The sequence below is a fragment of the Diospyros lotus genome, chromosome 5 (genome assembly GCF_014633365.1).
Source record: "Diospyros lotus cultivar Yz01 chromosome 5, ASM1463336v1, whole genome shotgun sequence".
Classification (NCBI taxonomy): Eukaryota; Viridiplantae; Streptophyta; class Magnoliopsida; order Ericales; family Ebenaceae; genus Diospyros; species Diospyros lotus.
In genome coordinates, this window is record NC_068342.1 from 26,585,843 (window position 1) to 26,608,798 (window position 22,956).

Here is a 22,956-nt window from a genome sequence, read left to right on the forward strand (position 1 = left end):
TGATTGATTGATAATAGCATGAATGAATGAAAAACGTCTCAAAAAGAAGAATATACGATAATTTTTTAAGAAAGGGGAAGGAGAGAGGGAGAGAGCGCGTATTGAAAGCAAGCAAGCTGGCTGGTCAGCAGCCAGCCAGCAAGCAGTCTTATTATTATTATTATTAATTAATTAATTAATATAATATAATAATAAACAAATAAAACATAATAATAAATAAAAATATGGTGCGGTGTTATCTCAGCAAGACCAACCCGCGCCCGCCCGACCGCGGTGGTCCAATTATATTATATTATAATAATTAGAAAAATATAGCATATATAGGGGGGAAGGAAGGAAGGAAGGAAGGACGGAAAAGGGGATCCCTATTCTCTCTCATCCAAAGTAAATAATGATAGATACGGAGGCGGAGCACTTGGGCGTCCATTCTCATCGTCATCGTCCTCCTCCTCAAAGCTGATCCCAATCTATACAAATTCATTCTTCCTTCTGTTCCACCCTGGTACTGGATCTAATCCCTCTTTTACTACTGCTTTCTATTGTGGATCATATCATTCTTATCTGTCTGTCTATTTGTTTGATTCTCACTGTTTCTGCTGGGAAAATTACTTTCCTGACATTTTCTTCGTGCTATCTACTCTCTGTTTCGATGAATCGATCATTCGTGATCTATATAGCTACCTTATTACTGATGTTACCGAGTCCGATCTGATGTCATAATTCTTTCTTATTCACTCACAATATGTGTGCCTCTCTGTTCATCTTCTTTTGTTTCTTCATTCATGTCTTTTGAAACAAGCAAAAAGAATGCTATATTTTGGCCTTCTGAGTTTGGATCTGAGATGAAGACCTTATTATTCTTATTTGCTCTCTCTCTCTCTCTCTCTCTCCCCGTCCCCTTACCGATCTCTGTTTTGAAGTGACTAACAATGTGATTGGCTAGGAAACGTCGGATGAGAAGAGACTCTGAACTAGCAAGTGGGAAAAGACGAGTGGAGACGATAGTTTGATTGTTTGATGGGCAATACATGCCGTGGCTCTTTTGGGATAAAAGATTTTCAGGGCTACAGTCAGCCCGACGAGCAGCAGTCCATTTCCAAGCGCAACACTTCTAGCTCTAGCCGTCCTGACAACTATCCCTCCAGCTTGAACTCCCAACAACCCATCTCTCAAGAATTCTCCAAGGACAACCCCAAGAAAAATAATACCGACAACAATAATATGAATAATAATAGTCCTCTTGCTAGCTCCACAAAAGACAGCATCATAAGGCGTGGACCTGATAACCAGGCTTATTATGTATTGGGTCATAAGACCGCCAACATTCGTGATCTTTACACATTGGGCCGTAAATTAGGGCAGGGACAGTTTGGTACTACTTATTCCTGCACTGAGATTTCCACAGGCATTGAATATGCATGTAAATCAATCTCCAAGAGGAAGCTGATTTCAAAAGAAGACGTGGAGGATGTCAGGAGGGAGATTCAGATAATGCACCATTTGGCAGGTTACAAGAATATTGTGACCATTAAGGGCGCATATGAGGACCCCTTGTATGTTCACATTGTAATGGAGCTTTGTGCTGGAGGTGAATTGTTTGACCGTATCATTCAGAGGGGACATTACAGCGAGAGGAGGGCTGCTGAATTGACAAAGATTATCGTAGGGGTTGTTCAGACATGCCATTCCTTGGGGGTTATGCACAGAGATCTAAAGCCTGAGAATTTCTTGTTGGTTAACAAGGATGATGATTTCTCTCTCAAAGCCATTGATTTTGGACTTTCAGTTTTCTTTAAGCCAGGTAAATTTGATTTTTGAAGAAGAAATAAAAAAGAAAAGAAAAGATTTAGGTGCTCCTTCTTTATGGTTTGAATTTTTTTATGCACACCTGTTGGTTAAAATCAGAGCATCTAATAAATAGTACAAAAAGCACCAAGTTTTGGAGTATTTTCAACCTATTGTAGTTGCTGCTACTCCAGGTCAGATTTTCACTGATGTGGTTGGAAGCCCATATTACGTTGCTCCTGAAGTGCTTTTGAAGCATTATGGTCCAGAAGCAGACGTCTGGACAGCAGGTGTCATACTATATATACTGCTAAGTGGTGTGCCACCCTTTTGGGCAGGTATGCATGCTTCTTTACATTAGGCCTGCATAAGATATTTGATTTGTGGGTGCGATGTGATAAAAGTTCAATCTATTTGCAATTCAGAAACTCAACAAGGGATATTTGATGCGGTTTTGAAGGGGTACATTGACTTTGACTCAGACCCATGGCCCCTAATATCAGATAGCGCTAAGGATTTAATAAGGAAGATGTTATGCTCTCGACCTTCAGAACGGTTAACAGCTCATCAAGTATTATGTATGTGTAACTTCTTCCAAATCTGCATTTTCTGTTGTGATACCCTAATTTGGATGATATGTGGAAGTTGGAAATTGTTGTGGTGATTGCACAAAAGTATTTGGTTTAAATTCTGTTTAGAATGCTGACCACATATTGCATAACGGAACTATTAAAAATTGTGTTCATGATTCTTTAATAGCTTAACTATGTGAAGGTTTGTGTATTCCTGGTGACGATTATATGGACTGTCTTTCCAAAAACAATTGATAGTGACCCTTTAATTTATGTTTTAACTTAAATGACACATTGGCACACAATTGAGGATGCTTTATTGGGTACAAACAATCGAGGATGGATTTATAGTGGTTTAAACTAAATATTTCTTTCTTAAGGATCTTTAGTAGAGGGAGTTAAGCACCAAGAAATATTTGCAATTGAGGGTCTTCTATTAGGAATCCTTTCTACTCTTCTCCCCCTGAAAGAGGAAGAGAGGTGCAAAAGTGAACCAGTTAGACCAAAAAACCCAGTGCACATGACCATTTAATTTGTTCCAATTCTCAACATGCCCCAGTTAAGTTCTTTCTTAGGATTTTGACCAATCAACTTAACTTGGGGTTTGGGTTGTGTAATCAGTTTATCCTAGCCAATTCCAGAGACATATGCATAATTTTGAGAAAGTTTATGCTGAATGCCCATTCAATGACATTCAACCCTTAATGGGGAAACTTTTCCTATGTAGAATCATTTTATCTTTGCTGATTTGGGACCGGAGCTTACAAATAACTAAACTAGCACACATATTTTTGTAGGAAACTTCAGTTTTACATTAGCTGCAAGGTAGCGTGTCTCCTTTATAACAGTCTTTACAAGCACTTGTCCCCTCTTAAGTCCAAATATGTTCCTTTGTTAGTCCCACATCATCTTACATGAAGGGGCATCTACATTGCAAGAAGGCTCATTTGCTTGGGGTTCTCATTCCACTGAGTTGGTCTGTTTGTTGGTTGTGCTTGCTTTTTGGCCCTCCCAATTATTTAAGTTCACAACCTTTAGTCCAAAACATAAGTATGTGCTTTTGACCTCTGTAGCTTTTGGTTCTAATTTGTCAGAACCACATCTGGGAATTAAACCCCCCCAAAAAATGGTCTGGTTCGATTTGGTAAATAAAAAGTATGGTTCAATCTAGGTCTTTATGTTGGAGAATAGACCTAGTCCGTGTTCTCCCAAATTAAAGACCAAACCAAACTGGCCAACCTTTTGTGCAACTGTACATGCACATATGGCTCCCCACCGAAAAAGGTAGAATTCTATCCGTTCATCAACTAAAATCATGATTGCATTGACTTATTTTTATTCCATCACAATTTTATAGGTCATCCCTGGATTTGTGAAAACGGAGTTGCTCCTGATAGAGCTCTGGATCCAGCTGTTCTTTGTCGTCTCAAACAGTTTTCTGCAATGAATAAATTGAAGAAGATGGCTTTGAGGGTATGTATATCACACAAGACATAATTTAGTTTTCGTATAGTTAGCATACTGCTGCCATTTGAACTCACAAACATATCTCTGTACCTATATATTGTTTTCTAAAGCAAAATCATAAATATCTAGTTATGTCCATAACAATGAATAGTTGTTTGCCCACTCCAAATGCATTTAGGCATCCATGTTGTGTCTATTTTAGTATGCTCTTGTTCAAGGTGATACAAATTTGCTCATGTTCGGGTATACTTCACAATCCATTATCTTTTGCCTTCTACATGGACCCTGATGGTACTGCATTCCCATGCTTCTGAATTATTTGGATGATATAATCTTCATGCACATCACTAAACCTGCTGACACTGCAAATGTGGGCATCTTCAATAATTTTAAACTTCCAGAAATGGCCATATTTTATCTACATAAGCTATTTCTATGCAGTGTCTTAATTTTGAATGATTATAGAGACAAATGGAGAACTTGAGAGAGAGAGAGAGAGGGGGGTGGGGTGGGTGGGCAGGTTGACTACAATACTTACAGGTACATTCACTCATACATTTCACATGTACATATGAATACTAGATTCTTATGCTAATGTTTTTAAGCAAGTTTTTGTTGTTATTATTATTATTGTCATTGTCATTATTCATTATTTTCCTTATCTTTTCTTGTGGGAATAACTTGTCTGTGTTGGGTAATTTTAAGGCTTAATTTTCTTGGTACTTAGTTAGGCCATTTACTTAAGTAGCAAGTTGTACTTGATACTTGGACCTTTATATGACGAGAAATTCCCACTTGGCCATTTTATGCATTCAGGTAATAGCTGAAAGCCTGTCAGAAGAAGAGATTGCTGGTTTAAGGGAGATGTTCAAGTCAATGGATACTGATAATAGTGGTGCTATCACATTTGACGAACTCAAGGCTGGTTTGAGAAGATATGGTTCTACCATGAAGGACACAGAGATACGTGACCTTATGGATGCGGTATGATAATGTTTTTTTTTTAGCAAGTGGTATGATAATGGTTACCAAGCATACGTGGTTATTTCCCTGTTCCTTTTCTTATTTTATTTCTTCAGGTTAGATTATGTGATTTATTATACTGCATAACCTTGAGCTAACTGTCTGCTGTTAAGAGAACTCTGGTACATTTAATTGTTTTCTTCAGCAAATTTATGATTTTGTTGGCAATTCATTTGATAGTGTTGCATATAATAGGATTAGTAAAGTGGAGTAAGTGTAATTGTATCAAGTTACAAATGATTGGCTCTCTTATTAAAGAATATTTTAACTGTTTAAAAAATCTTCTCAGGGAATTAATCAGTTATTATATAGGTAAAGAAAGAGACTTTCCTATTTATTTTAGACTTAAACCACATTGAACCAGCATAGATCTTTTCCATCAGCCTCCTGACACTGCTTTTTCATCTTCTGAAAACATTTTCTAGATTATGTAGTACTGAAAAGGAAATTATTTCATTGCTTCTTTCTGATATCATGGTAAAACCAACATGGTTATCACGTATTAAGAAAAAAAAAAAAACCAACAACATGTTTATGTGCTGTATCCCATAGAAAATCCTCATTTGAGGATGTTAGCCTTATGTTCCACCTTTTTTTTTTTTTTTTTTTTTTTATAGTGGGGTGAGAAAAACCAGCATGTTGATATGCTGTATCCCATAGCAATCCTCATTCTAAGGATGTTAGATTGATGTTCCATAGTTACCTGTAAATTACCTTGGGGATTTTGTATGAGTGAGTTTGACCTATTAGGTTATTGTGTTCCTTTTGTGTATGTATTAGACCTTTAAAAAAAATTGCTTGGCAATCATAACTGTTTCCAGGCGGATGTGGACAACAGTGGGACAATTGATTATGGGGAATTCATAGCTGCAACAATACACCTGAACAAATTGGAACGAGAGGAACATCTCGTGGCAGCATTTCAATACTTTGACAAAGATGGAAGCGGTTATATTACAGTTGATGAGCTTCAGCAGGCCTGTGTGGACCATAATATGACTGATGTTTTTCTTGAAGATATCATTCGAGAAGTTGATCAAGATAATGTAAGTCCACATCAGGAAAACATGTCACTGTTATTTTGTATAAAAATATTAGTAACAGTTGATAAGCTGATCTATGAGTTACAGAATATGGCATGTTTAAAGTGAGAAATTGTTTTCTACATATGTAGCAGAAATTTGACTGGTCAAGCAAATGCATGGTCTTTTTGAAGCATTCTTAATAAGAGCTAAGGGTATCCTAGTGCATGATGCTCTCCACTAGTGTTCCTTTTCTATGCAGCCTTAACTTTGCATTGCTGTTTCCACAAGTTGAATGCTGCGACCTTCCAGTCACAAAGGAGCAATCTTAAAATTGCTACCAAGGCCAATCCTCAGTCTTAATAATGGCTCAATGAATGAAATAGTTGTCTGATTTTTATGTGCACTCCTTGCAAACAGCTTTATCTCTGTTTTTTTTTTGGCATAAAATTGTATGATTGCACAGTGAGAAACATAATGATAAGGTTGAGGTGACTGTTTCCATCTTGACTGGATTAATAGATTCTAACATATGTTTTCCTTCAGGATGGAAGGATTGATTATCAGGAATTTGTTGCTATGATGCAAAAAGGCAATGCTGGAATTGGAAGAAGAACAATGCGGAACAGTCTGAATTTTAGCATGAGAGATGCACCAGGAGCTCATTAGCTTTTAAATAGATGCACAATGTACAGGTAATTTCAACCATCGTGTTCCCCTCAACCTTTTTTTTTTTTTTCCTTAGACATGATTGCTCATGAAAAATATGTTCTCATGTTTTGGAATATTAAATTGCATACTTAATAGAGAAGATAAAATATTGAGTAAATCATATTGACCACTATATATATGTAATACTCTTTATGTTTTAAGAATTACACTTGACTACTTTTACTTTTTCAAAGTTGTATCAGATTCCTCGTACTTTAGAGAACTGTTGCTGACTTAACCTAGTTTTATTACATAAGCGAAATATGAGTTGTATGATAAAAAATGTCCTTTAAATGTGTAAACTTAACAACTATAACTTTGAAAGTTATTATAAAAGTATCAAGTAGCTCATATTATATATATATATATATAGTTTCTTATACTATCATATTTGTACTTTAAATTTTTATACAAAAAGTCATATATAAATTTCCATATATAAACTTATTTTTGATGGTGTTGGAATTGAGTTGACGGTAGTCAACACAAAACCTCCATATTCCATCTTTCTTTTTAACAAGGAGAACTGGAGAGGCAGATGGGCTTTGGCTAGATTGAATGATGGATGTGGTTAACATATTCTTGACCTGTTTTTCTATTTTTGCCTTTTGTATTGGGGAATATCTATAAGCCCTAGTGTTCACGAGTGCTAAGTTGGGTTTGAGGTGTATGAAATGGTCTAGTGGCCTTGGGGTGGTAGGGAATTTAGCTCAGTGAATAGGTCCTTATCATGTACCTAGGGTTTAGCCTAGGAGTGGATTGACAACCAGAAGGATCTGATGGAATAGAATCAAGAACAAAACATTGAAGAGGAAAAATGGACAGAAATGGGGGAAAAAATATAGAGAGAAATGAGGGAGAGTGTAGAAGAAACGAGAGGGAGATTTAGAGAGAATTGTAGAGAGAGAATTAGAGTTTCATTCAATCATTTCAAGCATAATTTCTCATCCTTAGTCGTGGTTTATATATAGTCTAACAGCCTCCACATGCACCCATGTGCAATACAACAAATAGCCTAACTGCCTATAGCTAAGGACAAGGTCCTGTAACAGAAAATACAAAAGGAAATTACAAAATATGGTAATGTATGTAAGCTAAATTCTATTATATTTCGTACTCTATCCTTGGGGATCCTCGGGATCATGACAATCCCTCCCTCCTTAAGAAAGTTCTTGTCCCCAAGATCTTCAACAATTGGTCATTGCTCTTACCTAATACCAGCTCACTCAATCTGTTTCATTCCTCTTTCCTTCTTTCTCCTTTTAGGCCTCTTCGCCTCATTCTTAGGTTTTCAAGATCAATTCCAGGCCAAAGTTGACCCAAAACTTCCATAGGGAAAATTTCATCGAGTTCAAGCCCAATACAACTATCCCCGGTAATAGTTATCCAATCAAGTTTGGTCTCCAATCTATGAACATGATCAGCCACTTCTGGACTGGCATAGTTAGTAGTTGAACCTTGGAGTCTAGCGGAAGGACTATCCATGTTCGTGACTTCCGTTAGTAATTCATTATCGTCCAATACAAGTAAGGGGAGCAGATCTACAACCATAGTTGCAGTTATTGTATCCCCATTCAACCCACAGCCATGCTCTACTGCAAAAATATTAGCAACATTCTAGAAATGCAGCAATGGAAATTTGCAGACTTGCCTTAGATACTCAGACCAAGGTTGTCCGTGAACATTAAAATTAAGAGATGCTGCAACTTCAATTCTAACCAACGATTTCTCAATGACCGACACCTGCCCTCCATCTCGACCTTCTACCCTAACATGATTTATAGCTAGATTTGGTTGTTCATCACTGGAATGATTAACTTCTTGTTCTTGTAAAGTGCGGTCTACCCCAATCTCCTCATCCAATCTTCTTTCATCTTCTGAATCCTGAGTTTCCATTGACTTGTTTGCTTCATTTATAGTGCCAACTTCCTTAATATTGGCTGAAGTTTCAGTCCCAATCTCTTGATTACATGCAAATAATCTAGCAACTCCTTTTTCTTTGTGTTTCCTGGAATTTTTCTCTACATGAACTTTTTTTTCAAAAACATCCGATTGTCCCTTTGCCTTTGCTGCCCTATTAACTTGTTCATTACAGATACCCTTTGGGTAAATGTTGTTCACCGCCAATTTGATCACTGATGTTGCATTCCTCCTTGATAGTTTTGTTGAAACCGGTATACTTCTTTCACTCCACATTGGAAATATGCAATGAATCCGTTTCCCGCCATATTGACTTCTCTTTCGGCTGCTCTATTTTAAGAAATTCCTCTTTGTTAAAACTTCCGTGATAATTCTCGAAGAATTCTATAGGAAAGTTGTAATGATACTTCTTAGTTAGTATCATCACAAACTCCTGCAACTGCTCATGTATCATACGGCCGAATTCCTTGCTCGTATCATGTACCACACTTCTTGTTTCCTTGTCCAAGTGGCTGATGTCATTCTCAAATTTCTTTTCCCATGCACGATGCTTCTGGCCAAACTCCCCATGATGTCTACCTCCAATTGAAAATGCAGCATTCTTTTGCTGCAATGGCGACCTCATTTGTGTCATGTATGCACTGCTTCCCATTGCCGACATCTCTTGAACTGTACACTTCGAAGACTAAGGGGTAGAAGTCCTGTACATTGAATCCCTCATCTCCCTTCGATATCTGCTTCCTAGCAAGCACCTAGGATAAACGATTGTCTCTCAACACTCTATAGCCTTTAATTTCTCAGCCTCTATTTTAGCCGACACTCCTTTCCTCTTGTGTTGAAATTAATTCCGAGATTCAACCGAAAATCACCTAGTTGCTTCTCTATCTCGAATACCAAATTTCATCAGAATAGTTAGAATTGCACACTGGAATCACCTTCCATTCCGACTACGCTTGCTACAACCAGATTTGGAAGCCTAATTGAAATCACAGGTCTTGTTTCACCTTCGAAATCGCGATAGCCAAGATTGACCGGCTGCCTTGTTCACATGCACGCCTTCCTTCTCGTTAAAAGTGAATTCAAGATCGCTGGTGTAGCTGTTATCCAATCACCGACTACTGGACCAATGGAGTCGCCTCAAGCCTCGCTGCCCCAATCGTGTACTTCCTTTAAATTCTCCTGCCTAAGTCGCCTAAGTCCACGACAATTGCGACTTATATCGTCGAACTGCTTCACCCTCCCAGAAAACCGACTGATGAGAATTGATTCTCGTTGCTTCAATCGTTGGTTATGGGCCTGGTTCTCTCTGGGTTGACTCTTCCAGAATGGTCGAAATTCTTTTCCAATCAAGGTGGGCAGGTCGTTTCACCCGTACGGTCAGAATTGCTTCTCGACCCAAAATTGCAGCACCACCATGCCTTCTGATCAAGCGGCCACACCCATAGAACTCTAAATAGAATCGCCTTTCGCTCTGCCCTTTCTTCAATTGGCTTCGCCACTCTAACACGTTAATTGACTTGGGCGCAACCCTTGCTTGCTGAATTTCGCAACCAATAATCAACATCTGCTTCGTTTTCAAAACTCAGATCTACTTTGCAACTCACCCTGCGATTTGTGGAAATTAGCTGGCTCGCCATTGATTTCAAAGCTTCCAAGTCACTCGGATTTCGACACAGGGATCACTTTTATAATCGTTTACCTCCGTCGCGATCTACCAGCTCTACTTCAACTCTGGATCTCACTCACGCCAAAATTCACCATTGAAATCATTGTCTCTGTCGAATTTGCTGGAGTCCACCAATCTCTGCTCAATCAATTATGGCGAGAGTCGTCATAATCAACAACCAAAATTACATGAACCATAGCCAAAGAACGACCGCTCTGATACCAGTTGTTATGTATGTAAGGTTTAGCCTAGGAATGGATTGACAATCAGAAGGATCTGATGGAATAGAATCAAGAACAAAACATTGGAGAGGAAAAATGGATAGAAATGGGGGAAAGAATGTAGAGAGAAATGAGGGAGAGTGTAGAAGAAACTAGAGGGAGATTGGGAGAGAATTGTAGAGAGAGAATTAGAGTTTCATTCAATCATTTCAAGCATAATTTCTCATCCTCAGCTGTGGCTTATATATAGCCTAACAGTCTTCACATGCACACCCATGTGCAATACAACAAATAGCCTAACTGCTTATAACTAAGGACAAGGCCCTATAACAGAAAATATAATAGGAAATTACAAAATATGGTAATGCATGTAAGCTAAATACTATTATATTTCCTACTCTATCCTTGGGGATCCTCGGGGTTATGACAGTCCTTAAATTTAGTCAAAAGTAAGTACAAGTCATCGGGAATTTGTACCTTAATAAGGAGTTGGAGGGTAGCAGAGTTTGTGGCCGAATGTTGTTTCTCCTCCACCACTTCTTCTTCTTCCCATTCCACAGCTTGTATAGAGTAGAATTGTGAGATTTGCCTCCCCTTTCTTCTACATCAGCTTCTGTAATTTCCTTCCATTTATCAATCTACACTCCCCTTGTTTGAGACTACCCACCAATGTCAACTTTCTGCCCTTGATTTCCACTGTGACTTCTAGTTTATTGAAGTTAAAAGTCAGGGGACTAACGGTTCTCATCAAATCTACCCTTAGAACAATGTCCCAACCTGCCAGCTCTAGGATTCTTAGATCAGCCATAAACTCCTGCCCTTGCATCATCCATTTGAAATTAACACACTTGTAGTGGCTGTACATTTTGTTTCCATTTGCTACAGTCACTGAGAGAGGGATGGTGGCTGTTAATTGACATTTCAGACTTGTGGCAGTGGCCTCATTAAGGAAACTATGGGTGCTACCACTATCAATCAGCACCATTAGTCTCTTCTTTCCTGCCTGACCTTTCACCTTGATGATTTTACTTGTTGGGCCTCCCTTTAACGCATGGAAGGAAATTTCCCTTCCATCTCCCTGTCCTTCTTCTTGGGCGTCTCCATTCTCTTCCATCGTCATCTTTTCTTCTTCTTTTTTTTCTCTTCATCAGAACCCTTCATATTCAACAGCTACTGTTTACACTGATGCCCTAGACTATACTTCTCTCCACATTTATAACACAACCCCAATTGTCTTCTATGCTCCATAGTGTGGCTCTTGGCTGTGTTATTGTTGGAGTGGATCTTAGGCAACCCCTGATTATGTCCTGTGGCGTAGGCCAAAAACTTCCTCCTAGTTGTTGGCTAGTAGAAGGATTTGGCCTTGACATGGTTTTGTGCTTTTTAAAGATGGCTTCCAATACAAGTTCTTGTAATCTCGCCTTCTTAGCTGCCTGTTTCACTGATGCTGGCATCATCATCTTCACCATAGGTCTTAGTTCATCCTTTAAACCACTAATAAAACTTGATACAAAGTATTGCTCTGTCAATCCCAGTTGTATAGTACACATTATGGACTTAGTTCCTCAAATTTGATTTGGTACTCCACCACCAAACCATCTTGTTTTAACTTGTAAAATTCTTCGATCACATCAGTCATATTCTTCTCACCAAATTGATTACTCAATTCTTCTGCAAACTCCGCCCAACTAATCTCATTCCCCTTGGCTTGGGTTCACCCTTGGTACCAAGAATCAACCATATCATTTAGATAGGCTACGGCTAAGTTTAGTCTCTGCTCTTTAGCTACATGATAGAATTGAAAGAATCTTTTGCATCGTCGGATCCACCACCTTGGTTTAACTCCCTCAAACACTGGGATCTCTAATCTTGGCATTGGTGTGTGTAAATGAGTTTGAAAGTGGGATCCCCTTCCTTGAATGTCTGGGTCCATAGTAGAATGATCCTCTATTTCTTGTACTTCGTTGGCCTTGGGAAGGATGCCATGGTGAAGCAAAATCAGATTGGTACTGTTTGCAAGGGAAAGTCTGGTGGCAATCAGAATTGAGGCAATGAGGCCAGCATGTTGAGCGTGCTGTTGATTCTTTGGCTATACTGTTCCATAGTCTCCTTGTACTGCCCCATGGTCTCCCTCTTCTTCTCCGATTTGCCACGCATAGTCTCCCTGATGGCCGCCATGTCTTCTCTACTTTGGATCATGGCCTCTTGAGTTTGCGACATCCCAAACTCTAATGCCTCCATCCTCGATTCCAGTTGTTTCATCCTGGTTCCCTCAGCTATCCTTCAATCACTGAAATCAAGTGCTCCTTCCTCCTTCTGATCTAAACTCACCGTGTAACTAGCAGCCGGCATTGCTGCTCTTCCCAGTCACCAATTCAGATCGGAGTTGCTATTAATCAGCAATCGCCCTATCTCCTCCTCCTTGTCGCACCAATTCAATCACCTAGCTAGCTCCATAGTTGGGGATCGCTTGGCTCTGATACCAAAATGTCAAGCCTCAAAGATGAGGTTTGAGCAATTCTAGAATTATAGAGAATCCAAGAGAGAGAATAGAGTTTTGGAGGGAGAATTTGAAAGATGGAGTTAGGGAGAGAAATGAGAGGGAGAGAGAATTAGTGAGGGAAAGAATTTATATTATTACTCAACATAATTCCCATCCTCATACATGTTTGCCTTATATAGGCTCTTCCCTTTGGCTTGAAAGCATAACCGAAGGGGTACAACTTGTATAGCAGTAACTAACTAGTACAAGTGGCTTATGCACTATCACCAAAAGTCAAATATGCCCTTGGGGTCTTGACATTGCCTAGGGTTCAAACTCTCCAATGAGGGTAGACAAAGGATCTCAACAATGATGGCTTTTGTGGATCTCTAGTTAGGGTTTTCACTACTGTACATGTTGACAAAATTCAATGGTGTGAGGCTTCAAATTATTGGATGTAGGCCCAGAATCAATGATGGACTGGTGATTTTAGAAAATTTTAGAAAAGTCCTAAAATCAGTTCATGAACTTCGATCTGATCACAATTGATGCAAAACTTGAACCAAATAAACAAGAGTAATCCTGAATACTCAAAACCAATATCAATAATCAATATTATTCCAAGTTTGTTCTATAATACATCACTAAAGTACAGGGGTGCATTTATGTCTTCACCCAAAAAATAATAATGAGGGTAAAGCTATTCTAGATTTTGACATGTCATTTGATTCATCATAGCCAGTAACATCTTCAAAGAGAGGGATGGACACTTCCTCATATACAAAAATAGCTTACCAACTATCTAAATAGAGTATATTTTTAGGAAACAAAAGAATTGCCTATGCTGTAAGGATTATAAAATTATACCAGAAGAAAGTCTAATCACTCAACGTAGGCATATGGTTCTTGACATCCATACCAAAATGTGGCTGAAGAATGATGCAACTTGAAGCCCAACACCAAATAGTGGGATTTAAAAGGTGAAAAATTGGTTATTTTCAAGAAAAAAATGCGTGGCAGAAGAGATTGGACTGTTGAAAGAGACACTAACCAAGTGTGATGGTTTTTACTATTGGAATACAACAAAAATGGTTAAAAAAGAATCAAAATGAAAACTCTGAATCAAAGAGTACTGGAGCAATAGAAAGAAAAATAAAAGATTTTGAGCTAATTAATATGGGCTAAAGACAAAAACACAACTGCTGATAAATGAGGAAGTGACTAGGGAGAAATAGGAGTATTTTGCATAGCGATTTAATGAAGGTGGAGAAAAAGTGGTATGCTGGGGAATCTTGGAAACTGCGTTAATGATAGTTGGAGTTAAGAAATGTTGTGGCCAACCCCGCCTAGTGGGATTAAAGCTTGTGATTCTTTTTCTTATCATGAAAGTTTGCTTGTATAAATTAAAGACTATTTAATGGGCAAAATGACAATTCAATTGGTGTATTAACGTCTGTCGATAGTAAAACATTGACAAAGCGGTCAGTATAATTTTTGAAACGGGATGCTATCTGCATTTAGACCAAATTTAAAAGGGAGTCATTGTAATTTGCCTTGAAATATTTGATTACTTACCATACTCGTCCAATGAACTTGGTAAGGTATTAGCAGCTATTTTTACATAATAAATTAGGAAGATGATGGCTTAATTACAGGATGAAGTACTCATGTAAGTTTTTGAGAGCCCTGTCAAGATCATCCTGGCACTGATGATACCATTTCAAGTGCTTGTTGTAGTGGGGTATGGGTCCAATATGAGGGAAATTCCATGTACGGCAGATCCTGTCTAGCGCGCTTATTATACTTGGTCAATCCAATCTAAGACCCGTTAGTTCTATCACTCTATCCACGCTTATCATACAATAAGTTGATGCGTAATTCACTTGGAAGGGGCATAACAGAAGCTGTGGTTTGTTTCATCAGTACCTTTTTGGATGGTGATGCTGGAAATACTAGCTGCGAGTCTGAATGGTTTGATACTTTGCGTTGCTTTGTTTTTATTTTCGTGATGCTTGTTTTATATATTTATATATGTTTGACATTCATTTGACGCTACTACTGTGATTAACACTGTAAGAAAGTACTTTTGATAATTTTTAACTGATAAGGAAATAATATTTATGGGATTTCGTTCTTCATATTAGCCTCTTGTATTCTTCTTTTTTTTTTTTTTATTTATATTTTTGTTTTTTTGTTTTTACCTATTTTTCTCCTGAAGTTAGGAGGGGATGGGACCTGGGTTCTAAATCCTACTTCCTGGGAAAGACTTTTTTTTTTTTTTTTGGGTTTCTAAATCATAATGCATGATTCCTTGTTTGTCACATGTAATGTTGTGTATTATGTTAAATTTGAATGGCAGGTTTTACTGCAGCAAATCAAGGAGATGATGAGGGTTCTCTTCTGTGGTAAAGAAAAGGTACAGAGAAAGCATGGTACCTGATGTTGGTTGTAGATTTGAACTGAACTTTGGGGGGGGGTTAGGGTGGAAAAGCATGGGTCTATTATCTTCTTTTTTTTTTTGTTTTTTTTTTTTGCTTTTAGGAGGTTGCTGCTGTATAACTGGAGAATTATTGTGAGCATTGGCATTGTACACTGGAAATACAGCTGTTTGTGCTTATTTTGCGGGTTTTTTTTTTTTTTTTTAAACTTTTGGGCTTTGTGCTTTGCTTTGTTTTGAGAGGGAGGGGGGGGTCTAGTCACTACTGGTCATGTTGTTTTCTTTCTCTCTTGTCTCTCTCTCTCTCTCTCTCTCTCTCTCTCTCTCCCTTTGTGTTGTTGTGGCTTTAAGGCTGAGACACTCCCCATTTTAATTTTATTTCTTTCTTCCTCCCTATTTTATTTTATTTTATTTTTCTATGTTGTTCGTCCTCCTAGCCGCGGCCAGATCTTTAGGGGTCGGAACATTACAACTATGTTCAAATATATAAAAAAAAAATTAAATGAAAAATGGAAGAACACTATTTTACAAAATTAAGCTAATTTGTTTGTTAAGTATAAAATGTTCATCAAGTAAGAATGATATATATATATATATATCTAATCTCGTGTTATTTGCAATGTACGTAAACACACTAACTGCAGAAGATATGGTATTTTATAACCATTAAGTGGTTGTTCTCTTTCTTTCTTTATTTATTTATTTTTTTGTATGTAGTGATGATATCAATTGATTTTTTTTATTTTGGCTTCGTTTTGTGTTATACCACAACCACATGCTTCTGTTTTGATTATGATCACTATCTAATTCCCAATTAAGAAAGATACAACAGATGCATCTGAGCTAAAGAAAGATATTAAGAGCAAAGATAAGTGTTGGTATTATTATTATTATTATTATTATTATTATTAACGGGGGATAAGTGGTGTTTAACAGTAAAATAAATAAATAAATAAGTAAAGCAAATTTTTTTTTTTTTTTTTTGTCTGTACAAGTCAAAGCCTATGTTGTTTTGGTTTAAAGCAGTCAACAAGAAGTCAACTCTGAATAAATAAATAATATAAAAAAAAAAACATGATTGTTTTGGATAATTATGGTTGAATTGAACTGTGTCTAAATAATCTCTCTGTATGTAGGCTTCCTTTTTGACACACTGAAATAACATTTGGTTCTATTATTATTTGTAGCTATTGCAATAAGCACCACAATTTTATTTCTAAAATTTATTGAGATTTCAAGTACCCATATCTCTTCAAGATCAGTTTTAGTTTGTTATTTTGTGAGAATCTATATATATATATATATATATTCATGTTAGATAAATTCTTTTTAAGAATATTCATGTTTTATTTAAATCGGATAAAACTCTCTTCCAAGTATCATATGCTGTGATACTTTTTAGTTATCCCCCCTTGGGATATCATGTTTTCTAGATTATTAATTAGTTGCTATTATATATATATATATATATAGGATTTTGTTACCTATATTTGTACGCATCAATATTTCAAATAATATTCTTTTAAACTTCTAGTTCACATTGATTCAGCAATGGAAATTAGATAAAATAGAAACATCCCCACCCCTATGGTAGGAAGATTATCTCATTAAGACAACGTTTGTTAAAATGAGTAAGATAAGAGAGTATCAAGATAAGTTCGAAATAATTTTCGAACCAAGATATAGAAATGATCAAGATAAAGTTAGGAAGCATTTCAAAATTTTTATCATATTATTTGTTAAATTCTTTGGAATGCATACACAGACATTTTTTTTTTTTTTTTTTTTATGTAGGGACCAAGATATGCTTATCTTGAGTGAGAGAAGAGATATACATATCTTAAAAAAATCAAGATAAGAGGTCACAAGATGGTTTTCCCAAAAATAGTTAGATAAACTTAACAAATATGTTGGAAATGATAGAAATCCGAGATGCATCCTATATCTTGACTTTTCCACCTCATATCTTGATAACAAACACCCCTTAAAGTGACAATGTAAAGCGTGTTCTTATATACCTTATCAAAACTTCAAGATATATCTAATAATAATAATAATAATAAATGAAGAATCAAAAATCAATTAGATTCCAAGTGTACATTTAATTAAAAGCCACATTTTGGTACCTTATAGAAGAATCATCATATATAATACAACCAAAAACAGATATTACATTGCCATTACTAACAAATAAGTAAGTTGTTAGGGAGGTCAAATAGACACTAAAGATGTAGCATGTAATGTAGCACGTTTCTAAATAAACATTAGTAATTTATATTTTAGATTTCATGAGTAATGGTTTAACAATTAATTAAAGACAGATTGATAAAAGCTTTAACCAAACCATTTTGAGTATGAGCATATGATATATAGGCCCAAAATTGGTGATTCGACCAAAGGAGCTTCAAGCTCGAATTTTTCTTATTTCTCACATATCATACGCATTCAAGGCCAGATTATTTCTCAATGGATGTCATAGAGTAGGATTATAACTTCAACCCTTTAAACCCATTAAAGTCCAACTGAGTAGTCTTTTTTCTTTAAACTAGGTTTTGGCCAAGATCGTGTAGTTTTTAACACATGCAAAACACTATTGACCATGGGTACTTGAAGTACAACCTTGGATAAGAGAAAAGTCAAAGACAAAGGCTCACCTAGTAGTGCGATTTTGTTCACCCCCTTTAACTGGGGTGAACGTGACCCTCGCTTAGTATTGTGGGGCTCTAGTCAATTTTTAATACTTCACTAGCAAGCCTCTCATTGCCATTGTCGTTGCCAACTGCCTTGCCGCTGCATCCTCCCTCGTTACGGTGAGGCACCATGCGACAAGGTGAGGTGGCAAGAGGGTCGGCCATGAGAAGTGATTATTGGAGAAAAAGAGGAAAGGGAAGAAAGATGAGAGAATAGAGAAGAAAGGAGAGGAGAGAGAGAAACAGGGTGGGTTTGAGAGAGACCCACCCCCCTTAAAATGACTTTTTTACCCCTATATTAATCGGGGGTCACGTTCACCCCAGTTAAAAGGGGTGAACAAAATCGCACTTCATTTAGCTAGCAGTTGCTTATTAGCAATGACTTCTTGTCATAATCCAGCCACTGCCAAACACCATTTCTTCTTCATTTTTTCCTTTTTATGTGGCTTATTCTGGTCATTGGTGATAAGGTCCGACCACCTTTCCTTCTTAGTTTGCTTATTCCTTTTCCCTATCTCATTATTGTAATCGTAACGTATCCTTTAAGGTTTGGATTATTTCCTTTGACTGTACATTTGTCTATGGGTGATGGAATTTATCAATTAAACAAATTGTTGGAATTCCCAAAGTAATACATTCTCGAAGAGCCATATAATCTACGTGTTGATTAACAATGACTACAATATCAGGTCCCTAGCCAATGATTATGCTCGTTGCTACTCTATAAAACCTTTTAATCTCCTTAGGAAATAAGTGAGCAGACTTTGTCAATTGGTCCATGACTATCCATATGGTATTGTTTCTACTCAAACTCTTAGGTAGACTTGCCAAAAAGTTTATGATGATTTGTTTCCATTTCCACCCAAGAATATCCAATAGTTGTAACTTTCTTATTACTCTCTAATATTGGTCCCTTGACACACAATGGTCACTCAAGAAAGGGTGAATTGAGTGATAAAAATTTATTAAACTGAATTATTCCCTTTTCAAACTCTTGAGATTTTCTTATACAAAGAAAATACTTGTTATAAATATATATATGTTGTTTGGGAGTGACACCAATATAAATACACAAACAACCACAATATTAACACAAGATATATAGTGGTTTGGTGTCTCCAACACCTATACTTTCTCAAAGTCAACCCGACACTTGAGATTCCATTATAACCACACCTAGGTTTTTCAACAAGTTCACCTAAGAAACTTTTACACAATATTGAGGTTTTCCCCTTAGCTCACCCCGAAAACTAAGACAGCCCACCTAGATTATAAAGGATTCTAGGATGTTGCTCACAATGCACAATTAATACAAATAAACAATCTTATGTCCAATAAACTTGGACTCATATGGATATGAATATAAGAACAAATATTACAAGAAAAATATACACCTGCCGCTTTGCTTTTGAGGATAAAAAATTCCTACTTGTGGCCGTTAATTACTTCACCAAGTAGGTAGAGGTAGAGCTCTTAGCAACTATCACATAGAAGAAGGTGGAAAACATAGTCTAGAAAGATATCACCTACCACTTCAAAATCCTTTAGATCCTCAATACGGATCACGACACATAATTTAATTTAGATGCTTTTCGTGCTTTCTACAACAGATGGGGTATTGGCCTACACATGGAATCGGTAGCCTACCCAAAGTAGCCAACAAGATCATCCTACATGATCTTAAAACCCACCTTGAAAAGGTGAAATGTGCTTGGGTCGAAGAGCTTCCAACTGTTCTCTGGGCCTACCATACCACCAATCAAGTATCCATCAGTGAGACTCCGTTCAACCTCATGTATGGGATTGAGGCTCTCGTCCCCATTGAAGTCGATATTCAGTCCCCATGAGTATTGGATTTTGACGAGCAAAGAAATTCAGAACAGTTGTCTAGAAACTTGAATCTAATTGACGAGTTAAGGGATCAAGCTAGTATTCAGTTAACAACCTATCATTAGAGAGTAGCCGGTTACTACAACGCTCATGTTCGAAACAAACCACTACAGTTGGGTGATTGGGTACTCAAGAAATTCATCATCACAGGTGCCCGCTGTGATGAAGGCAGGCTACGGGCAAATGGGAAGGCCCTTACAGGATTTAGGAAATGTTGGGTCCTAACACTTGCATCCTTTAAATGCTCTAAGGGGTGACACTAGATAAAACTTGGAACACGATGCACTTAAGGAGATACTATACTATATAACTTGTGTCGTGTATAAATACTCCATCCCCATGAAAACTGCTTGAGAAGAATAGCACAAACCTTGCTCACATAAGGCACCAAGAGTCGATAACTATCATGAGTAAGAGAAGACAAGTATGGCATCATGCTCATCATGCATATAATAAGCATATCATAAGCAACACATAAAGGATCCTATTTCCAAGCAACACATTGGGGGGTGTGATGGGCACTACTTCACTTCCTCGAGGTTAGCCCATTCTTATAGAAACTTTAAGGGTTTTGGTGTCCTCCCTCCCCATCCCCCTAGGGAAAGCACCAGATGTATAAATTCTCGGGCTCCTCAATGATAAAAAAGACGACGAATAGTGGCGACAACCGATCAACCCTGGCAATATCTAAGGCAACCCAGGAACGGGAAATGTGACCAATCCCCTTAGTTGTGATCATACCATCAATACCCCTTTAACCCAAAGGATTATGGAGAAGCCCCTAAACTATATGTTGCTTTGAGTATCATAGCGTTGCCCCCAAAATAATTGTGCTAGGGAGCTAAAATTCCTCTTTATATATCCACATAAATACAGAGTCTCCCAATCCATCTTGCATGCAATCTTTGGTAAGGTGGTATCCCCCTCTTATTGAGACAGGGCGCCAGATAAATGTCATCACACCCATTCGAGTTTGTACCTTTCTTTAAGAGACTTTAAGGGTTTCGGTGTCCTCTCTCCCGTATTCCGCAAGGGAAAGCATTGGATATATAAATTCTCAGGCTTCCTAGAGATGAAAAAATAAGGAATAGTAGCGACAACCAACAAACCCCGGCAATATCTATAAAATCAGGACAATCTCAGAGGGTGATGTAAATCCATCCCCCTAGTCACGATAATGATGAGGATCACTCACTAGCCACGAATCAAATATCTATCCTTGATATGAGTAATATGTACCATCCTTAAGTATCATACTTGATATAAAAAGAGTGCCCAATCAAGAAGTCAGCTCGTATCCTAAATCTCAGGCACCAGGTACCTACTTTGTACCCTTTCCTTCCCTTTCAGCCCTAGGCAAGAGTAGGGAGTTATTGTTATGGGTGTCCAAAAAATCCTAAGTTCTAAGAAATATCCAACCAAGTCTGGGGACCATGGAGAATCTCCCGGGGCGAGAGTCCCCGGGAGCCTCTGGAAAGTTCTTGGGACAGTCAAGTCTCATACCTTACATAGCCCAAAGGGTCCCTCAGAGTCATCCCCAAGTCACCCGATGGCCCCAAAGACTCTTCGGGTCCTCCCGGAGACACTTATCAGGGCGCTTTCACCCCGAAGATATCTTTAGGCCCTCCATCCTTGCCCGATGCATCTTCCTCAGAGAGTTGGGAGACTCTCGTCTATGGACCATATCAAGTGTCTATAAATACTCGTCTTCTTTAAGGTAAATGGATCTTTTTGGACCTTTTGGATCCCCGTGAAACCTTCTTAGATCTCTTGGATCTCTTAGAACATACTAAGACTTCACTTTTTAAGATCCCTACCACAAAGACATAAAACTCGAAAACTCTAAACGACCCATTGAGAACCTACTCCCCCGTAGATTCATACTGAACATACTACTACATACATGTTACATCTGCATACATATGCACAATACTCCTAGACATTAGAGTTTGACTTAGGCATCGGAGGACCTAGATAGGGAAGATCCCCACGTGCTTTCTAATTGTCTTTGTGCTGTAGATAACCCCGAAGACCCTTCAATCAAATCCCCAAAGACCCTCCGGACCTTTTCGAAGGTTAATCCCCGAAGATTTCCTCGAGGAAACACCCTCAGAGACCCTTAAGAGACCCGAAGCTTTCGTCCTTTCAAGCCTCTGGTCAGGCCTCCAATTTGTGGGCCTCTATAGTCTTCTCCACTTTCCAAAAGGACTCTGCTTCGGTTGTTGTCAAAACAAATAAATTTAATTGTTATAGTTTGACAACAATACTCGATTAATCAAAGTTCGTATTTGAGGAATCTAAAGACTAGGAACAATTTAAAAATCTTATACTAAATAATTTTATCCATATATTCTTAACAACTTAAGAATAAGATATTTAACATAATATTTAAAGACTTATTCGTGATTCCATGTGAAGATATTATGTCATTTAATTAATAACAATATACAATAATACATCAAAATATCCTCTAGATATTATCTAAATCTAGTATTAAGATATATCACAAACAAGCAATGAATTTTGTTTTTTTTTTTTAAATTTTATTATAGTTATTTTTACCAGTATTTTTACTTTTATTAAATATAATTTTTAATTATACTTAAATAGTATTTAGTTAACTTTATTTAGATTAAGTAGGGGGTTAAATAATGGAGTTTGTAAAGAAATGAATGTGTTTGCAATAATAATAATAATAATAATAATAATAATAATAATTTCCAACAACTTCTAAAACAATTATTAAACCATAAAAAAAAATCTAGGTACGATTTACCAATTTACTTATATGTAAGAGACTCTCTCTATATCATTATTCAAGAGACTTTTCCATATATATATTTTTCCATTGCAGATCAAACTAGTACATGAAGCCGCCGTACGTACGTGTGTCAATAGCAATAATGGAAGAAACCTTTCACTGGAATCTTAAAAGGAACATGTATATGTGTAAATGTAATATTACATCTTCACTACTTTGAGCAAATGACGCCAGCTGCAAGCACTAACTAAATCAGGGTGGAACTAGAGACGCATGGTATTATGGTAGAACAATATATATATATATATA

General features: G+C 37.3%; 1 protein-coding gene across 1 annotated transcript; it reads left to right on the forward strand.

Moving 5' to 3' along the window:
- The first annotated feature begins 333 nt into the window (after positions 1–333).
- Positions 334–15,712, forward strand: LOC127801328 (calcium-dependent protein kinase 26). Its single transcript, XM_052336326.1, has 9 exons — positions 334–502; positions 944–1,801; positions 1,980–2,123; positions 2,211–2,363; positions 3,715–3,830; positions 4,641–4,808; positions 5,669–5,893; positions 6,416–6,564; positions 15,229–15,712. Exons 2-8 carry the CDS (start codon positions 1,018–1,020, stop codon positions 6,536–6,538), a joined length of 1,713 nt encoding a protein of 570 aa, XP_052192286.1. The 5' UTR covers positions 334–502; positions 944–1,017; the 3' UTR covers positions 6,539–6,564; positions 15,229–15,712.
- Positions 15,713–22,956: the final 7,244 nt, after the last annotated feature.

What these genes read in the sequence shown, in the direction of transcription:
- LOC127801328 (XM_052336326.1), top strand. Translation starts at nt 1,018, where the DNA reads ATGGGCAATACATGCCGTGGCTCTTTTGGGATAAAAGATTTTCAGGGC. An exon ending in TTCAGTTTTCTTTAAGCCAG is followed by an intron (nt 1,802 to 1,979) that starts GTAAATTTGATT and finishes CTGCTACTCCAG; the next exon opens with GTCAGATTTTCACTGATGTG. An exon ending in AACAGCTCATCAAGTATTAT is followed by an intron (nt 2,364 to 3,714) that starts GTATGTGTAACT and finishes ACAATTTTATAG; the next exon opens with GTCATCCCTGGATTTGTGAA.